The sequence below is a fragment of the Prionailurus viverrinus genome, chromosome B4 (assembly GCF_022837055.1).
Source record: "Prionailurus viverrinus isolate Anna chromosome B4, UM_Priviv_1.0, whole genome shotgun sequence".
NCBI classification, from domain to species: Eukaryota; Metazoa; Chordata; class Mammalia; order Carnivora; family Felidae; genus Prionailurus; species Prionailurus viverrinus.
The window spans coordinates 50,777,499-50,793,869 of NC_062567.1; the positions used below are offsets into that span (position 1 = coordinate 50,777,499).

Below are 16,371 nucleotides of genomic sequence, written 5' to 3' on the forward strand. Positions count from 1 at the left end.
AGTCAAGGAAAAGTGATCAGAAATTCTCCGCCATAATAAGGAATAAGAAATACCCTTCACCTAAGTTACAACTCTCCACACCCAGTTTCATTGTGCAGTCCATGGTACCAGAAAGCAGGAAAAAAAAAAAAGTTATGGATCAGGAGTGAACACAACATAAAATGTGAAGGATCATGCCAGCACACCCCTCCATCTTTGTGATAAACCAATTTAGTTATCAGTTACTCTTGAGTAAAGACACTTAATGGATCCATATTTCAGCCCTGACTTCCATTATACAGTCAGCACGTACACATGCTTTGGAATGTGAATTAGCCCTTAGAACTTAGAAACTGCTGCTTGAGTACCTTTTGATGGGAAGGACTTTTTTTTTCTTTTAATTCTAGTAATTTTACTCCCTATATAATAGCAAAATATTTAGATGATTTAATGTAAAATTAAAAGTAGTTGTTTAAAGATGTTTTGTGTATATAACTTGTTGGTTAGAATTTTCCACCAACTTTCTTTTGAAAATTAACTGGTTATTTTTATGGCTTAAAAACTCCTATCACATATTATGTTTTAGCTAGTTATAAGCATAAACCAGTACTATAGTGTTGCTATCTTTAAATAATAATCCTAATTACCTATATATTACCTGTTAGTGGGGTTTATTGGCTTGACATTTAGTGTATATTTATTCATTAGTTTTTTTATATAATCACTATTTTTTAATATTCTGTCAAATATCTGCATGGGATTTTTACCATACTCTGTTTGCTTAACTGGTGGTTTGCTTTTGTTTTTGTTTTCCATTTGAGTGTCAATTCATTTCTTGATATATTCTCACAGAAGTATGCATACCATTTTTTGCTCCAACAAGGACAGTTTGTTAGTTGATGAGCACTGGAAATAAATATCACTGAACCCACCCACCCCTTGATATTTCTTCCTAAAGATTTTGGTCATGCAAATCAGAAAATGAAAAATCGGTGCTTTTAAAAATATTCAAAACTTTCAGTGCAAAACAATGAGTAAGAATTCTTCCTGGCTTTCTATCGTAATATTTGTATATGCAACTGAAAGAACTTTAATTTGAATGTAGAATATTTTTGGTTTGGGCTGATTTGGTTAATTTGATTTGTTTTTTGGTATTGAAATGGATTTCTGATTCCCGATGGAACAGTTGTTCTGATCAGTCATTATTTCTTCCTTTTCCTAAGAAGAAAAAAACAAACAAACAAAAAAACTGCCATTAGAAAGTTTATGTTTTAAGTCCCAAATATTTGACTTTGTAGGGTATTTGCAAACCAGAGAGTATTACATTAACTTAATTTAGTATTCCTGAAAAGCAATATTTTCAAATAAGTAGCAACCAAAGTAACAGTATAGGGAATGCCTTTTGCACATGACAATTTTTAACAAGGTAGTTCTTACCACTCTCAACTGAACGTGTTTATTAACAACTCTCCAAATTTATCAACTTTTAGAAACCCAAGAGTGAAGCATTGGACTTAAGGGATCATTTTGCAATTGAAGTAAATCTTGTCCTTACACCTGTATCTCACACTTAATACATGTAGCAATACTTCGTATCTTCCTATCAAAATTATTTGTTAAGTGATTTAGTTAATGGCTGATAAATATTTTGTAAAACATAAAATTGTACAGAAAAAATATTAATTTGTATTTATTTTTATTATTTTTTAGCATAGACACTATATTGACGCTCCTTTTTTGCCAGAATTACTGGAAGTGCCTCTTGATTTTTATATATATATATATATATATATAAATATTACAGTAAACATATACTCAAAATTATTAGAATTGTGTCACAGATGATCAATGTGGATGTTACAATGTGAAAATAATGTATAATATAAATATAATTCTGTGGTATTATGTTTGATGTAGTTATTTGTACAATCCAAGCCCTCCGTCCAGTTTTGAAGAAATCCTTCCCTCTCATATCCAAATGCAGTGGTTTGTGCCCAGCTATACATGCTATAGTGAGACATCTGCTGGACTCCTACAATTCCTAAGGACTCCTGGGGGCTTTTTCCCCCATGGTCACATTTCCTTGCCTATTGCTGATGAATTCTTAGTTTCATCTCTCTGTAACTAAGCTGTGTTCTTTGTCTAATCAAATAGTTAACACCATAATCAACATACCTAGATTTCTGGCATTCAGCTGCAGAGTTCTATAAAATAGCTCTGCCATTGATCCTATAAATACTACAGTTTGTCCTATACGGATTGTCTGTTGATGCCTAATACATGGGATATTTGGTTGTACAGACTCAGAATAATTTTTGTTCTGCATCTTTGAAAGCTTTTAAGAAAACTGAATGATTCAAAACATTCAGAGTGTTTTAACTAACTCAAACATACAGTCTTCAGACAAAAAAAAAAAAAAGCAAATGTGATTTTTACCCACAGTTTCCAAGGAATTAATTCTTTAAGCTACACATACAGATTTCCCTCATTCCCTGTTAGGCAAAATCCCTGCTCCTAAACTTGGTATATTTGTAGCTTTCTTCACTTTGGCCCCAAACTATCCCTCACCAAAGGAACTAACCATCTATCATTTGTATTTCTGTGTCTTAGGCAAGTTATTATCAGTGGAGTATTTACACACACTGTATACATGTATTTTCTTTCTTTTGTATACACACACATACTTCCAATCACAGGCAGCACAAAAGGGCAGAAGATTGACAGTATCTTCCTGAGTTGTAAACTTTATCCCTCTCCTAAGGCTTTCCTTTTACAGTGATGTCCTCAGTGGAAAGGAAGCAATAGCTGGAAATTCCAGTCCCAACCTTCATCTCCTTCCTGCAACTAGGTGCTATCAAAACTGTTCGTAGGTAAGCAAATGTTCATTTACATGGTTGGGTAAGAGAAGTGATGATAGGTATCTTCTAATGGCTCCTGAGATTCAGCCCAGGGCAAAGGGAGGACCATAGCCACTGCCTTGGAGATCAGTTTAGTGTGTCCTGGGTCAGCTCTACAGATCACCCCTATGCCTGCTGAGCCATGTGAGGTGGAGCTCGGGATATGGGTACACCCCAACCAATGAAAAGAAAAATGAAATAAAATCAGTTCTTAAATAATTAGAAACTCTTCTGCTTATTAGGATCGATTTAAACTTATTTAATCCTGAAGCTACTTCAGGTCCTGATCATTCTTTCTGACATCATTGCTGGCTTTATAAAGGAGCCCAAGGTCCACTTCTGGTGAAATTTGTCAGATTTGAAGAATTATCAGGCTGCCCATGCTGGCTGAGATCTTTTGAGCTATTGGGGCCAGTTAGAGCTGGATGGGCATAGGGAGAACATATTGGTTCATACTTTGTGCTTACTCTACTGTCAATTTGACTGCCCTTTCCCTGTAAGATGCCAAAGGTGAATTCAGAGAAATCCTGGTCTTCAGAGAGTGCAAAGTAATTAACGATTACGTAATCATTTTCTATTTGTGCTATAATCAATTGCCACAAACTTGGTGACTTCAAACCAACAATCAATTACCACAACAATGGTGACTTATTGGGTCAGAGCTTGGCCAGTCAGAAGTCTAGAGGGACTTGGCAGGACTCTCCTTCTGGTCTCTCACAAGACTGAAATCAAGTATTTGCCAAAGTGTTGGCCAGCCTGGACTCCTCTCTGAAGTCTCTAGAATCCACTTCTAAACTCATTTAGGTGGTTGGCAGAATGCAGTTCCTTGTAGTATAGGACTGAGGTCCCCCATTCCTTGCCAGCTGATGTCTGAGAGCCTTTCTCAGGGTCTTCAGGCAACTTCTTTCCTGTAGGCATTGCTTCTCTCACCACTCGTCATCTTCAAACTGGTGATGTCACCTGATTCCTTCTTACACTTTGAGACTTTCTGACTTCTGCTGCATCCTTCTGTCTCCAGCTAGGAAAGTTCTCTCCTTTTAAGGGCTCATGTTATGATATTGGGCCCAGATAATCCAAGAGGATCTCCCTACTTTAAGATCTTTAATTACATTTGAAAAATCTCTTGCCATGTAACTTAGCATATTTATAATTTTCTGGGGATGATGGGGTGGACTTCTTTGGGGGCTCTAATTATGTCTTCTACAAATCATGAATAGGATGAGGAACACAGTGAAAATAAAGAAGGCATATTAGCCACATGGTTGTTCCACATGATGGAAGCTCATGCCCACAGTGAAACTGCGGGGAAGGTACAGAGATTTCCCATATACCCCTGCCCCCTGTACACTCAGCCTTCCCCATTACCAATCTCACTATCAGAGTGACACAGTTGTTACCATTAATGAACTTACCATTTATGGACCATTTATGAACACATCCTAAATCACCCAAAGTCCATTATTTACCTTAGGATTTGCTCTTGGTGTTGTACATTATAAGGGCTTGGACAAATGTATAATTACATGTATCTGTCCTTATGGTATCATAGAGAGTATTTTCACTGCCTTAAAAATTCTCTGTGTTCTGCCTGTTCATCACCGCCCCCCGCCCCCTGCCAGCCCTAACCTCTGCCCATCACTGGTCTTTCACTATCTTCATACTTTTATCTTTTCCAGAATGTCATATAGTTGGAATCATACAGTATGTAGCCTTTTCAGGTTGGTTTCTCTCACTTAGAAATAAGCATTTAAAGTTCCTCCATGTCTTTTCATGGCTGGATAGCTCATTTCTTTTTAGTACTGAATTCTATTCCACTGTCTGGATGGACCACAGTTTATTTATTTACTTACCTGCTGAAGGACAAAATGATTACTTGCAAGTTTTAGCCTTTATGAATAAAGCTGTTAAAAACATCTGTGTTGCAGGTTTTTGAGTGGATGTAAGTTTTCAACTCTTTGAGTAAATACCAAGAAGTGTGGCTGCTGGATCTTATGGGAAGAATATGTTTAGTTTTATAAGATTCCACTAAACTGTTTTCCAAAGTGTGTGTACCATTTTATATTCCCACCAGCAATGAGTGAGAGTCCCTGTTGCTTTAAGTCCTTACCAGCATTTGGTGTTGTCAGTGTTCTGGAATCTGGCCATTCTAATAGGCGTGTATTGGTGTCCTACTGTCACTTTAACTTGCATTTCCCTGATGACTAATGATGTGGAACATCTTTTCATATACTAATTTACCATCTTTATATCCTCTTTGATGAGGTGTCTTTTAAGGTCTATGGTCCATTTATTAATTGGACCCATTTCCTTTCTTTCTTGCACTTTTGGTTGGGAAAAAAAAATAATTGTTTGTCTTAATGAGAGTCTTCATTTTGGGTTTTGCTGATTGCACCTTTATAGTTTCATTTAGCATGTTCTTCTCTTCCTTGCATTTCTTCTTCCTTTTTTCCCCACACACTTATTGATTTTTGAGAGAGCGCAAGCAGGGGAGGGGTAGAGAGAGTGCGGGACAGAAGATCTGAAGTGGGCTCTGTGCTGACAGCAGAAAGCTGGATGCACGGCCCAAACTCATGAACCATGAGATCATGACTTGAGCCAAAGTCGGAGGCTTAACCAACTGAGCCACCCAGGCACTCACTCCTCTCTTCCCTAGATTTCTTAAGAACTGATATTTAGATCTAAACTGAGGTTTGGTAAGATTTTTTTTGAACTAGGGAAGAGTGCTATTTCAGAGGTGATATTTCAAGTTTCTAGCGTCCATTGAGATATTTAAAATAGCTCCTTCTTTTTTGTATTGTTACTGATCGTTGGTGACCATTACCTAGATGCATTAATTCATTAGAGGTTTGAAAATTATGGTATTCTAATTCTTTCATCCTTTTTTTGTTCATTATTTGGAATACTTCTATACAGAAAAAAAATATCTTCACATTTTAATGATTCTAATGACTAGGAAAGACAGGATAAATGCAATTTTTCTCCTAAGTACCAGTTTTAAATGTATTGAAGTGTTTCCTTAGAAGCATCCAGAGTTTAACATGTTCTTTTTTTGGAGTGCTATGAATTCATGAATTTAAACATTCTGTATATTTCAACCATTACAATTACTTTTCTTAACGATGAAAATTTCCTACAGTTGGTTAGTGGGAGCTTGTTCAAATTCGCCCATGAGTGACTGGGGCACAATCTAGTCTTCAAGGCCTCCCTGCTTTTTTGTATGACAAATATTCTGGGCTCATCTTATATTCTCAGACCTGGTAGTAATCACATATTGAGAAGCCATAATTCCTTTTATATAGCATTTATAGACCCAATTCAGTGCTGGTTGCATTTATTGCTACTGGTTGATCATTGGTTTTAGACCTTTTCAGTGCAGAGCTAAGATATATGTCACTCAGACTGAAAACTCCTGCTTCAAATATAGGACTACCAAGTTTTTCTTAACCTGGTTCATCTTAAATTATAAATGACATTTTAAGCCATGAGCCTGGATGAGGTGATTTGGGATTATATGTAGATAGGGCAAAGAAGATATTCTAAGGACTGAACTGTGGAATGCTGTGGCAATGAATACTAACAGAAAATGACCACTTAGCCAGGAGGAAAACAAAGAGAGTGTGGGGTTATAAAAACCGGGTGAAGAGAATGGATTAAAGAGGACACAATCAATGGTATGCAATTCTGCTAATAGCTCAATGAAGATGAAGCCCAGAAACTGCTGAATTTATTAATGTGAAGGCCTTTGATGTTATTTATGAAAGTAGTTGTGGTAGAGTTGTGGAGGCAAAAAAAAAAAAAAGAGCTGGTGGGTCAAGAATTGGAGAAGAGGAATTTTAGGTAAGGAGTACAGATGAAAGCTTGGTCTTAGAAACATGGACCATGCAACCATAGGAATAGAAGAGGAAACAAATCAGATGAATACAAATGCAGATGGAGAGTAAATGTGGTGGGGGAAGAGTACAATATTTCTCTCCTGATTTCATCAGTGAGTTCCCTAAGCAAGGTCATCAGCTGATAATGAAAATTGGGAAAGAAATGTTGAGGGTTTGAGAGAAGTCACTTGGAAGAAAGGGAAAGAGATTAAGTTATTAAAAGTTATGCTTAACAATGCCTCTAAGACCCAGTGAGGTCAGTGGTCATAAATTTAAGATAAGCCCTTATGTCATGTTAATGAGTTTTTATTCAACTATTTAAAACAGTGTGGGTGTAAATACAGAGTGGAGAGAAATTTGAATTTAACCCAACTGTGGTTTGTCAAGGAAGAACAAATTGACCAATGGACAAAGGAAGTGATGCGCTGTGCAAGTGAGTGATTAAAACAGTTATGTGAAACAACTCAGGTAAGTAGGGAAATGACAATATGAATGATATGGGTTAAGTTGTGTCCTCCCCCCTAAAAACATATGTTGAAATCCTAATGCCCTGTATCAGTGAATGTGACCTTATTTGGAAATAGGGTCTTTGCAGATGTGATCAAGTTAAGATGAGGTCACTGGAATGGGTCCTCATTCACTGTGACTGTCCTTTTCAGAATAGGAGAAGACAGAGACACATAAGAGACAATGGTCATGAGACAATAGAGGCAGAGATTAAAGTAATGAATCTACGATTCCAACAATTGTCAGCAAACATTGACAGTAGAAGAGAAGGAAGAATCCCTTCTTTAGGTTTCAGAGGGAGCATGGCTCTGCTGACACCTTAGTTTTGGACTTTTAGCTTCCAAAACTGAGATAATAAAGTTCTGAAGTTTTAAGCTCCCCAGTTTGTGGGGGCTTTGTTAATGCAGCCCTAGAAAACTCATTCATTTATGGTTAATTTCACACCACAGCAGCAGAGGTGAGTGGTTATGGTAAAGTTTATATGGCCTGCAAAACCTAAAACACTTACTATTTGACCCTTTGCAGGAAAAGTTTGCTGATCTAAAATACGGAAGTAGGATATAGTCCAATGAAAGACTACAAATGAGAAGTGCTGAATATTGTGTAAAGTAAGTAGTATGTACATTCAAAACTGTAACTTTAACTGTGGACTGAAGAGGTCAGAAAAGGAATCATGTTAGAGAGTGAACTTGAGTAAGCTGAGGTAGACCAAATTACACTCTTGGGAAAATTCCATTTGTTGGTGAGGAAACGTAGGCTCTTTGCACTTTGGGATAGTAAACACTGCTTCCCTTTGAATGCACTAATGACCACACTGTTAAACACATTGAAAATACAAGATCTATTGCAATGCTTGCTCACTAGCAAAAGCTAGTTTGATTGCTAAAATAAAATATTTGGTCTTTCAGAATCTGAATGTACCATTGCCTCATTGTGAGATTTATCACTTTATTTGTATCCTTTTTTTTTCATTTGTAGTGAAATGTGCTTATAACCTTTGATTTTTGGTTAATGATCCTTACCATTGTGTGAACTGAAATTGTATATGTAATGATGATACTTTCCAGTCATTTATAACATTTTGTTATTTGGAATATACTTCTGAATAGCTCATATAATTTAATCTTTAAGAGAGCCCCATGAATCTATTTTATTTTGAATAAAAATTCTGCTTCACAGAGGAAGAATCTGGAATTCAGTAAAGTTTAGTGACCAGGTCAGAGTCACAGCCATTTAAGAATATGATGGATCTTGGATGATACCGGTAGCAAATTCATTTATTACCATAACCAAATGCAAGCTGATATGGCTCAGAATCCTCCTAAAATGGTACTCTTGGAAAAAGAATTTATTGTAATTTTAGAATTTTTCAGTGCAAGGAGTTTTCTCTCCTTAGAATTTAGATAGCATAAACAAGTGGATGCTGAAAAATCCAATGTTGTTTTGTTTTTTTTCTTTTTCTATTGGATCCTCATAAATTGTGGATGTGAGCAACTGATCCTGTGTCTGAGAACTCTTTCTAGAAAGAACTCTGCAGAGCCTTGATCCTGACCTGGTATGTGTTCCCTAAGATTCTGGAATCCCAGTGGGAAAAGAAACCACACAGAGATTTAGCCTATGAGCCTTTTTTTTTTTTTTTAAACAGAAGTATCCCAATGATGTCTCAAGGAGCAGCTGGCTTAAAAACTTCTTGGAAGGAGAAGGAGGGATCTTTGTTACAGACTTCCGCCCCTCCTCCTGCTTCTGTTCCCTTCCCCTCTGCCCCCTGCAGAGTTTTGTTTCTGGGAATCAGCAAGTAAGATCACAAGTGGTCTTTTCTCTTTTCACTCTCTCCCATACAGAAAGCTTTATCACGTGTGGCCTTAAACTTGCAGCAAATTGCAAAGAAATGGCTCAAAAGCTTCAGCTCTCTCTGTGCCCTGGGAGCTGAGATGCACGTCAGTGGCTTTGCCAGCGTGGCCTGTTCTCTGCAGACTGCCAGAGAAAAGAGGCCAGGAGGAAAGAGGAAAGAGTCGAAATTGCCCAGGGGTGAGACCATGCCCTTCATCTTTTCTTTCCCCTAATTTGCTCTGTCTGTGTCCATCCAGGCTCTCCCCACCTGGCAGAACTGCTCAGAGCTGCTGTAGAATTCACCCCAGTTTCCTCTTTCAGTCTGTGGACTGGGGTCCAGCCTCTTGCTGAGCAAGTTGAGAGGAATTGGCTGTCTTTGATCTCCACCTCCAGGTAAGATTTAGTTCTCTGCTTTTGTATTTTGTGACTATCACACCAGATTCTCATAGGAGAGCAGCTAATAAACCCTTCAGTTCTGCACTACAAGTATCTTATCCATACACACCATTAAAATTGGGCCCTTGTCAGGTTAATAGAAATAGGAAAGGACACAGGTTAAAGTCAGATCAACTCAGATCTGGTTCAAATTTTGACTCTGATGCTTATTGGTTGGGTAGTTCTTGACAAGTCACTTAACAGCTCTGAGTTGTATAATTTTCTATAAAATGGGAATTCTAATGCTAACCTTGCTGAGTTGTTTTAAGGATCAGCCAAAAGTATATAATTCACCTGGCACATAAATAGTACTTGTTAAATCTGAATCTGACACAAACAATTACTTGTATTAGGGGGCTTAGCTTTCTTAACAACTCACAGTTTGTATTAGCAAGTACCATGACATTATTTGGTGTCCAGAAGATAAGCTAGTCCAGAGGGTTTCCTCATGAGACTAAAAGAAGAGGGTGTTGGGGGTTGCTCTCTGACTTTCTCTCTGGCAGTCTTTGGAGTTTGACTATGGATGGAATCTATGTCACAGGATTATGGCACAGAGCTTCAGGGCTTCTGTGTGATCCAATTACACCCTTTCAGGCTATCTGTGCTCTTTCAAGACCAGAAGATTCATTTTCAAACTCATATGAACAGAGAATTCTGTCATTTTTTTTTAAGTGAAAAAAATGAAAAGCAGTTGGCTTCTTTTTCTTTGGCCTCCAGAGTAAGATCTACTCCAACCCAGGATGTTGGATGAAAACTTTGCCATAACTCTTTTCCTGGAGGAATCTGTTCAAGTGGTGGAAGAACAATTAAGGATTTGCCAAATGCGAATCCTTCTAAATAGTTGTGTGCCTTTGCTCTACTGCTGCAACTGCAAATGAATAGAGAGAGGGAGAAAATCTGGAGGATCTTTCCATTCATGTCCTTGAGCTTTCCTTCTTCTTCTCACACAGGAATGAAGAGCTCAATACTCATAAACATGGTGTCCTTGAAACAGACTATTCTTGAGGTGATATGCAAATTAGCCATCAAGATGAAATGACATTTTCAGTGAAAATATCCAGTGCCAGTGTTCTAAGCTGAATCCTATTTTGCCCTAACACAACATCAACTAAGATGACTATAGCTTTCTTATTTTTGTCATTACTTCTAGATTAGAAGTGATTTTTGTGTCAACACTCCCAAATATAAGAAGACAGTGTGTTTTGGTGTCTCAAGGTTTTAATATTGTTTGCAACATGATTGTTTTTCTCTTTAGCATTAGCATTCTAGATGTAACCTTTGAATCTTTTAAAGATAGATTTGTTATAAGTGATAGTATATTTAATTATTAAAGAATTTGTTCTGGTCCATTGGCTTTATTATAACTGGCCAGAAATAATATATTGAAGCTCTAAAACAGTAGGCCAATTTGAATTAAATTTAAATTTTTTCTGGTATATATTCCTTGCTTGGTGATATTTTTACATCTTTAATGTTTAAAATATTTTTGTATGTTCATTATAGAAACATTAGGAAATATGAAACACAAAACATTTTTAAAACATTGCCTACAGTGTCACCAACCACAAATAATGTGTTAACTTTTTCTTTATATCTAGACTTTCTGAAACTTCGTTTCTATGCATATACACATGTGAAAATGTATGCTTCTGTTGTAAAATAGCGTATTATGTATATTGTTTTGTACCATGAAGTTTTAAAATCAGCTCTATAATAAAAATATTCTATATAGCTGTATTTACTTCTTTACACTAATTTCTAAAGGCTTCAAAAGATTTTCTTGCATAAATAGACCATAATTTGTTAGACATTTAGGTCATTTAGATGTTTTGACTTTTATTATTATTATTATTATTATTATTATTATTATTATTGGCAGTGTGTCTCCAGCAATTTAATGAAGGTACAGGTACTCAGTAGTCTTTTAGCAGAGAAACCTATGTAACATTGGATAACCCAATGTTTCTCAGACTCCCTTTTCATTGTTCTGACAAAACATTGTTCTGGAAAACTAGTTTCAGTGACTCAGTGGACATAAGAAGTTGACCTTGGGTATCAGAACACGGTAAAGAAGAATCTCTATGTCCTTAGTTTCTTAGAAGTTGTGTTTTTTTTTTAATCAGAAATGGATGTTAAATTTTATCACCTGGTGTTTGGCATCTACTGAAACTTTATTGTTTTTTTTATTTTGATTTTTTTCAGCTTTCTTGAGATGTGACTGACAAAAATTGTCTAAATTTATGATGTACAATGTGATGTTTTGATATTCATTATAACATGTAACATTATAAATGTATACATTCATTAATGTAATGATTTGGTAAATAAAATTCCTAATATTGTTACATTTGTAAACTAGATCCTAATTACAGAATATAAATTAATTTGGATTTACTAGTATTTTATTTAAAATTTTAGCATCTCTAAGTTTCACCTGAAGTGTTTTTTTTCCTTGTGCTATCTAAATGAGATTTTGCTCAATATAACTCTGACGTTTTTAAATGAATAGAGATTTTTATCATCTGTTTTAATTACCTAATATTTTCTCTTTGAAGGGTATCCCTTACTAAACTACTCCTTAGTATTCTTGTGTAAGGGATCTGTCCTTAGTATTTTTGCTTAGAGGATAGTTTCAGCGTATTTTTGTTAATGGTTCCCTTGGCTATTTTTGTTTTCTCGGCTGTATCAGTACAGGTAATTAATATTTGCCAGAAAGTTACCTATTTGGTCAAGACTTTGAAGTTATTTCTATATATTGTGCATAATTTCTATGTTTTATACTTATAAACATCTATGTTTAGAGCTCACTGATATTGTATTCTTGGGTCTTTGTCTTTTCTTTTTTTAATCTTTATTTATTTATTTATTTTAATTTTTTTTTCAACGTTTATTTATTTTTGGGACAGAGAGAGAGACAGAGCATGAACGGGGGAGGGGCAGAGAGAGAGGGAGACACAGAATCAGAAACAGGCTCCAGGCTCTGAGCCATCAGCCCAGAGTCTGACGCGGGGCTCGAACTCACGGACCGCGAGATCGTGACCTGGCTGAAGTCGGACGCTTAACCGACTGCGCCACCCAGGCGCCCCTAATCTTTATTTATTTTTGAGAGAGAGAGCATGAGCAGGGGAGGGGCAGAGAGACAGGGAGACACAGAATCTGAAGCAGGCTCCAGGCTCTGAGCTGTCAACACAAGAGCCCAACATGGGGCTCGAATTCAAGAACTGCCATATCATGACCTGAGCTGAAGTGGGATGCTTAGCTTAACCACTGAGCCACCCAGGCACCCCAATGGGTCTTTGTCTTTTGATCTTGCTTAGTATTATCTGCTCTTTGTTTAGTTCTTTGGTTTTTAACTTTTTTCCTGTTTCACTCAATTTTCCTTGCCCATTTCTTAAAAGTTAAATGTATGTATCAAATAATCTAAAAATCAAATAATCTAAATATCTAATACTAAAAAAAAAAGAAAGAAACAGGCCCTTGCTTTACCCTTCTCCACTCATTTCTCACTCCCTAGAGGAATCCCCTCCAGTTTTAATTGTTCAGGTCTTACTTTTGATATTTAATTCCGTATTTCAAAATAAATTCTTGATTTTTCAGTTTTGAGAAATTATCTATGAATTCAAACTGTGAAGGATGAGGTTTAGGAAACACAGAATAAGTATTACATAAAGTCAAGGTAATATATTCATAGGCAGAATAAGCCTAAATTTCTAAATACATTAAATTTTACTCCTAATGTTATTCCTTTAATTAGTTTTATGAAAATATGCAAGATTTATATTAACATACAAATGCATCATTAGGGTGATCCAGAAGTTATTTTGTTTTTTCAATCTCTTCACTTAATTTATTTTTTCAGGCAGGTATTGAGCCATGCAGAATCCTAAAAAAGTAAATACGGATATGAATAGGAGAAAATAGGTTCAGAGCATGTGAAACTGTCCAGGGCTTGGTAAGGACAGGAGGATGGAAAATTAAACATAGGAAGGGAGGCCATCTTTTTTTAAGGCACTAAAGTAACTTTTGCCTGAATTAAATGTAAGCCTGAGGCACAAATCATGCTCCTTCCTTGTGTGTCAAACTAACATGATACATAAATTGGTCCTCTTCTCTTTTTTGCCATATTTTAAACCTTACTTTGGATGCTGCAGACCTATAGGAATAACAGTGTGCTACAGGGACCTATAAGGGGCATCAATCTTTTCTACCCATTCTGTTAAGATAGATTAAAAGGCTTTAATGACTTAATTTTAATGAATCAATATTCAAATGGTTGAATGCCTCTTCCTTTCCTGCTTGCTTCTAGTTTAAGCTGGCAAGACCACAAAGTTTGCAAAATTCTGCCTCGTTATTTATTCCAAAGACAACATTTAAATTTATTCTTTGCCATAATGAGGCTTAAGCTGGAGGGATTGAGAAAGAATGTTGGCTACAGAGTCCTGATAGCTGGATTAGTTAATCAAATATACTGGTCAATTTTAATTGAAAAATTTTGCCAACTTCTGTGGTAAAATAAGGTAGCTTATATCAAGCTATGTCTCCAGAATTGTGATCTGTGAAATAAAAACATTATTTAATAAACAGTGGATTTGAATTTTTGTTTTGTTTTGTTTTTTTACTGTCAGAAGCAACCTTGACAGGATCAGAGTCAAGGAATATTTTCATAATGGACACTTCATCCAAAGAAAATATCCAGTTATTCTGCAAAAGTTCAATGCAACCTGTCGGGCGACCTTCCTTAACAACAGAATATTCTTCCTCAAAGGGGAAACAACAGTGCTGTGGTGAACTGAAGGTAACAAGCAGTTCAACAGTAAACAACAAATAACCCTATGTAGTGAACTAAAGAGTAACAAAGAATTAGGGGGGGGAGGGGGTGTTGGGGAATTATTTGGTGGAGTCCATGTTTTTGACTCTCCATCCAGATGTTTGCTACACAATTTTATAATTCATGTTTCTATGCAATTATTTTCCATATGTAGTTAGAAGCAAGAATTTTTTTTTCCTTTTTAAAAAGCGATCTTAGATGCAACTTATTGAAACCACACTTTATCAGGCAGTGAAAGCAGTAGTCTCTCTCTACCATGTAGGTTGTTACTGCATATTACTTTCGGGCCCCATTTCAATGCCCCTCCTAAAGTGAAATGAGAGAGAAGAAACTAACGTTTATTCAATTTCTACCATGTACCAGATATTATGCTAAGTATAGTGATAGCATTTAATCTATGAAATGTCCATCTATTCCCATTTTGTAAATGAAAATTTTGAACTTTCCTTGCTGCACAGTAAAGGGTAGCATTGCTTTTTATTATTTTTTTTATTTTTATTTAAAAAAATTTTTTTAACGTTTTATTTATTTTTGAGGCAGGGAGAGATAGAGCATGAACAGGGGTGGGTCAGAGAGAGGGAGACACAGAATCTGAAACAGGCTCCAGGCTTTGAGCTGTCAGCACAGAGCCCGACGTGGGGCTTGAACTCACGGACCCAGAGATCATGACCTGAGCTGAAGTCAGCCGCTTAACCGACTGAGCCACCCAGGCGCCCCTAGTGTTGCTTTTTAAATGGTGCTCAGTGTGACTCCCAAATTCCTGTTCTTTCTTTGTACCAAACATTTGCTTAGCAAATATATGTGTGTGTTTTCATACAAGTGCTCATCTGTTCTATGGATATTCCATCACAGACTCAGGTCTGGCAAAATACATAAGCCAGCTATTAAAAAAACATTCATTTGAGAATGAATTTAACTTGAATATGAACTCAAGCACAAGGATAGTTGTACTTTTTTTGGTCTGCTATGTTCCTGCTATGACTGTGAAACAGTCATGAGTACTAGACTTGATAAGATGTTAAGTGTTTGATTTATATCCTTGTTTTATTTTCTTACCTATGTATGGTTCCTTCCCTCTTTGCTTCACCATACAGTGGATCTTTTTTTCAAAGCCAAGACTCCTTCAAGTATCCTTGAGGGGAGGGGGTGGAAAGAAGGGAAAAAGCAGAATTCAATATACATTCTGAATGAAATATATTTCAGAATTTATATTTTTAGGAATCTGCATGAGCTTGAGGCTGAAGAAAGCCTGTACCCATCCTTGAGAGAAATCTTCAGTGATAACAAGCTTGTTAGATTGTTCTTGGTTTGCATTCTTGTTTGTCTGTTTGTTTAGTAAGTTTCCACATGTATGTCAAGCTGGAGTCAGACTAAGTGTGACTTGTCATATTTTCCAGGTATTTTTGGGTGCCTTGTCTTTCGTTTACTTTGCCAAAGCATTGGCAGAAGGCTATCTGAAGAGCACCATCACTCAGATAGAGAGAAGGTTTGATATCCCCTCTTCACTGGTGGGAGTTATTGATGGTAGTTTTGAAATCGGTAGGTATTGCAGACACATGGCTTTACTTTTAAGTACAAGGTCTTCTAGGCGTTACTAAATGACATCCTCACTGCATTCTGTTGTTGCTAGGATCAGACTCTCTCTGTAAATTCATGTTTAGACAGAATTTACTAGGACCTGTTACAGTGGAGGCCAGGTGTTCACTATTATATGACACACAATTCAGAGTTTCCAATCAGAGTGAGAGACTTTCCTAGAGGAGAGGGTGAGATGCTATTGGGATTTTGAGTTAAAAATATTCAGGAACTGTCTTTACAGAAGAGTTCTATATCCTGAAAGCCCTGTGATTCAAAATTTGGAAGAATTCACATGGGTTGTACAAATCTTTATTGTAATGATTTAAGAAGTGAAACCATAAAATAAGTTTTCTGCCCAGTGACCTAGAAAAAAATCTTATTAACGAGAACAGTAGAGCAAAGCAGGCAAGAAAACTTCTACTCTCATGTGTCTTTGGGTAGCATT

The 16,371-nt window shown here is 36.4% G+C and overlaps 1 protein-coding gene across 4 annotated transcripts in view; it reads left to right on the forward strand.

Moving 5' to 3' along the window:
- Window positions 1-8,665: 8,665 nt before the first annotated feature.
- The window catches only part of SLCO1C1 (solute carrier organic anion transporter family member 1C1), a 75,411-nt gene continuing 67,705 nt past the window's right edge, over window positions 8,666-16,371 (forward strand). For 3 of the 4 annotated variants that reach the window (XM_047866456.1, XM_047866452.1, XM_047866455.1), the window contains exons 1-5: window positions 8,666-8,810; window positions 8,901-9,050; window positions 9,343-9,478; window positions 14,146-14,315; window positions 15,746-15,887. In XM_047866456.1, coding sequence (XP_047722412.1) covers window positions 14,187-14,315; window positions 15,746-15,887 — 271 coding nt within the window. In that variant the 5' untranslated portion in view covers window positions 8,666-8,810; window positions 8,901-9,050; window positions 9,343-9,478; window positions 14,146-14,186. Of the gene's footprint in view, window positions 8,811-8,900; window positions 9,051-9,342; window positions 9,479-13,898; window positions 14,316-15,745; window positions 15,888-16,371 lie in introns of those variants that run through there. The other variant, XM_047866453.1, reaches the window with a different exon arrangement.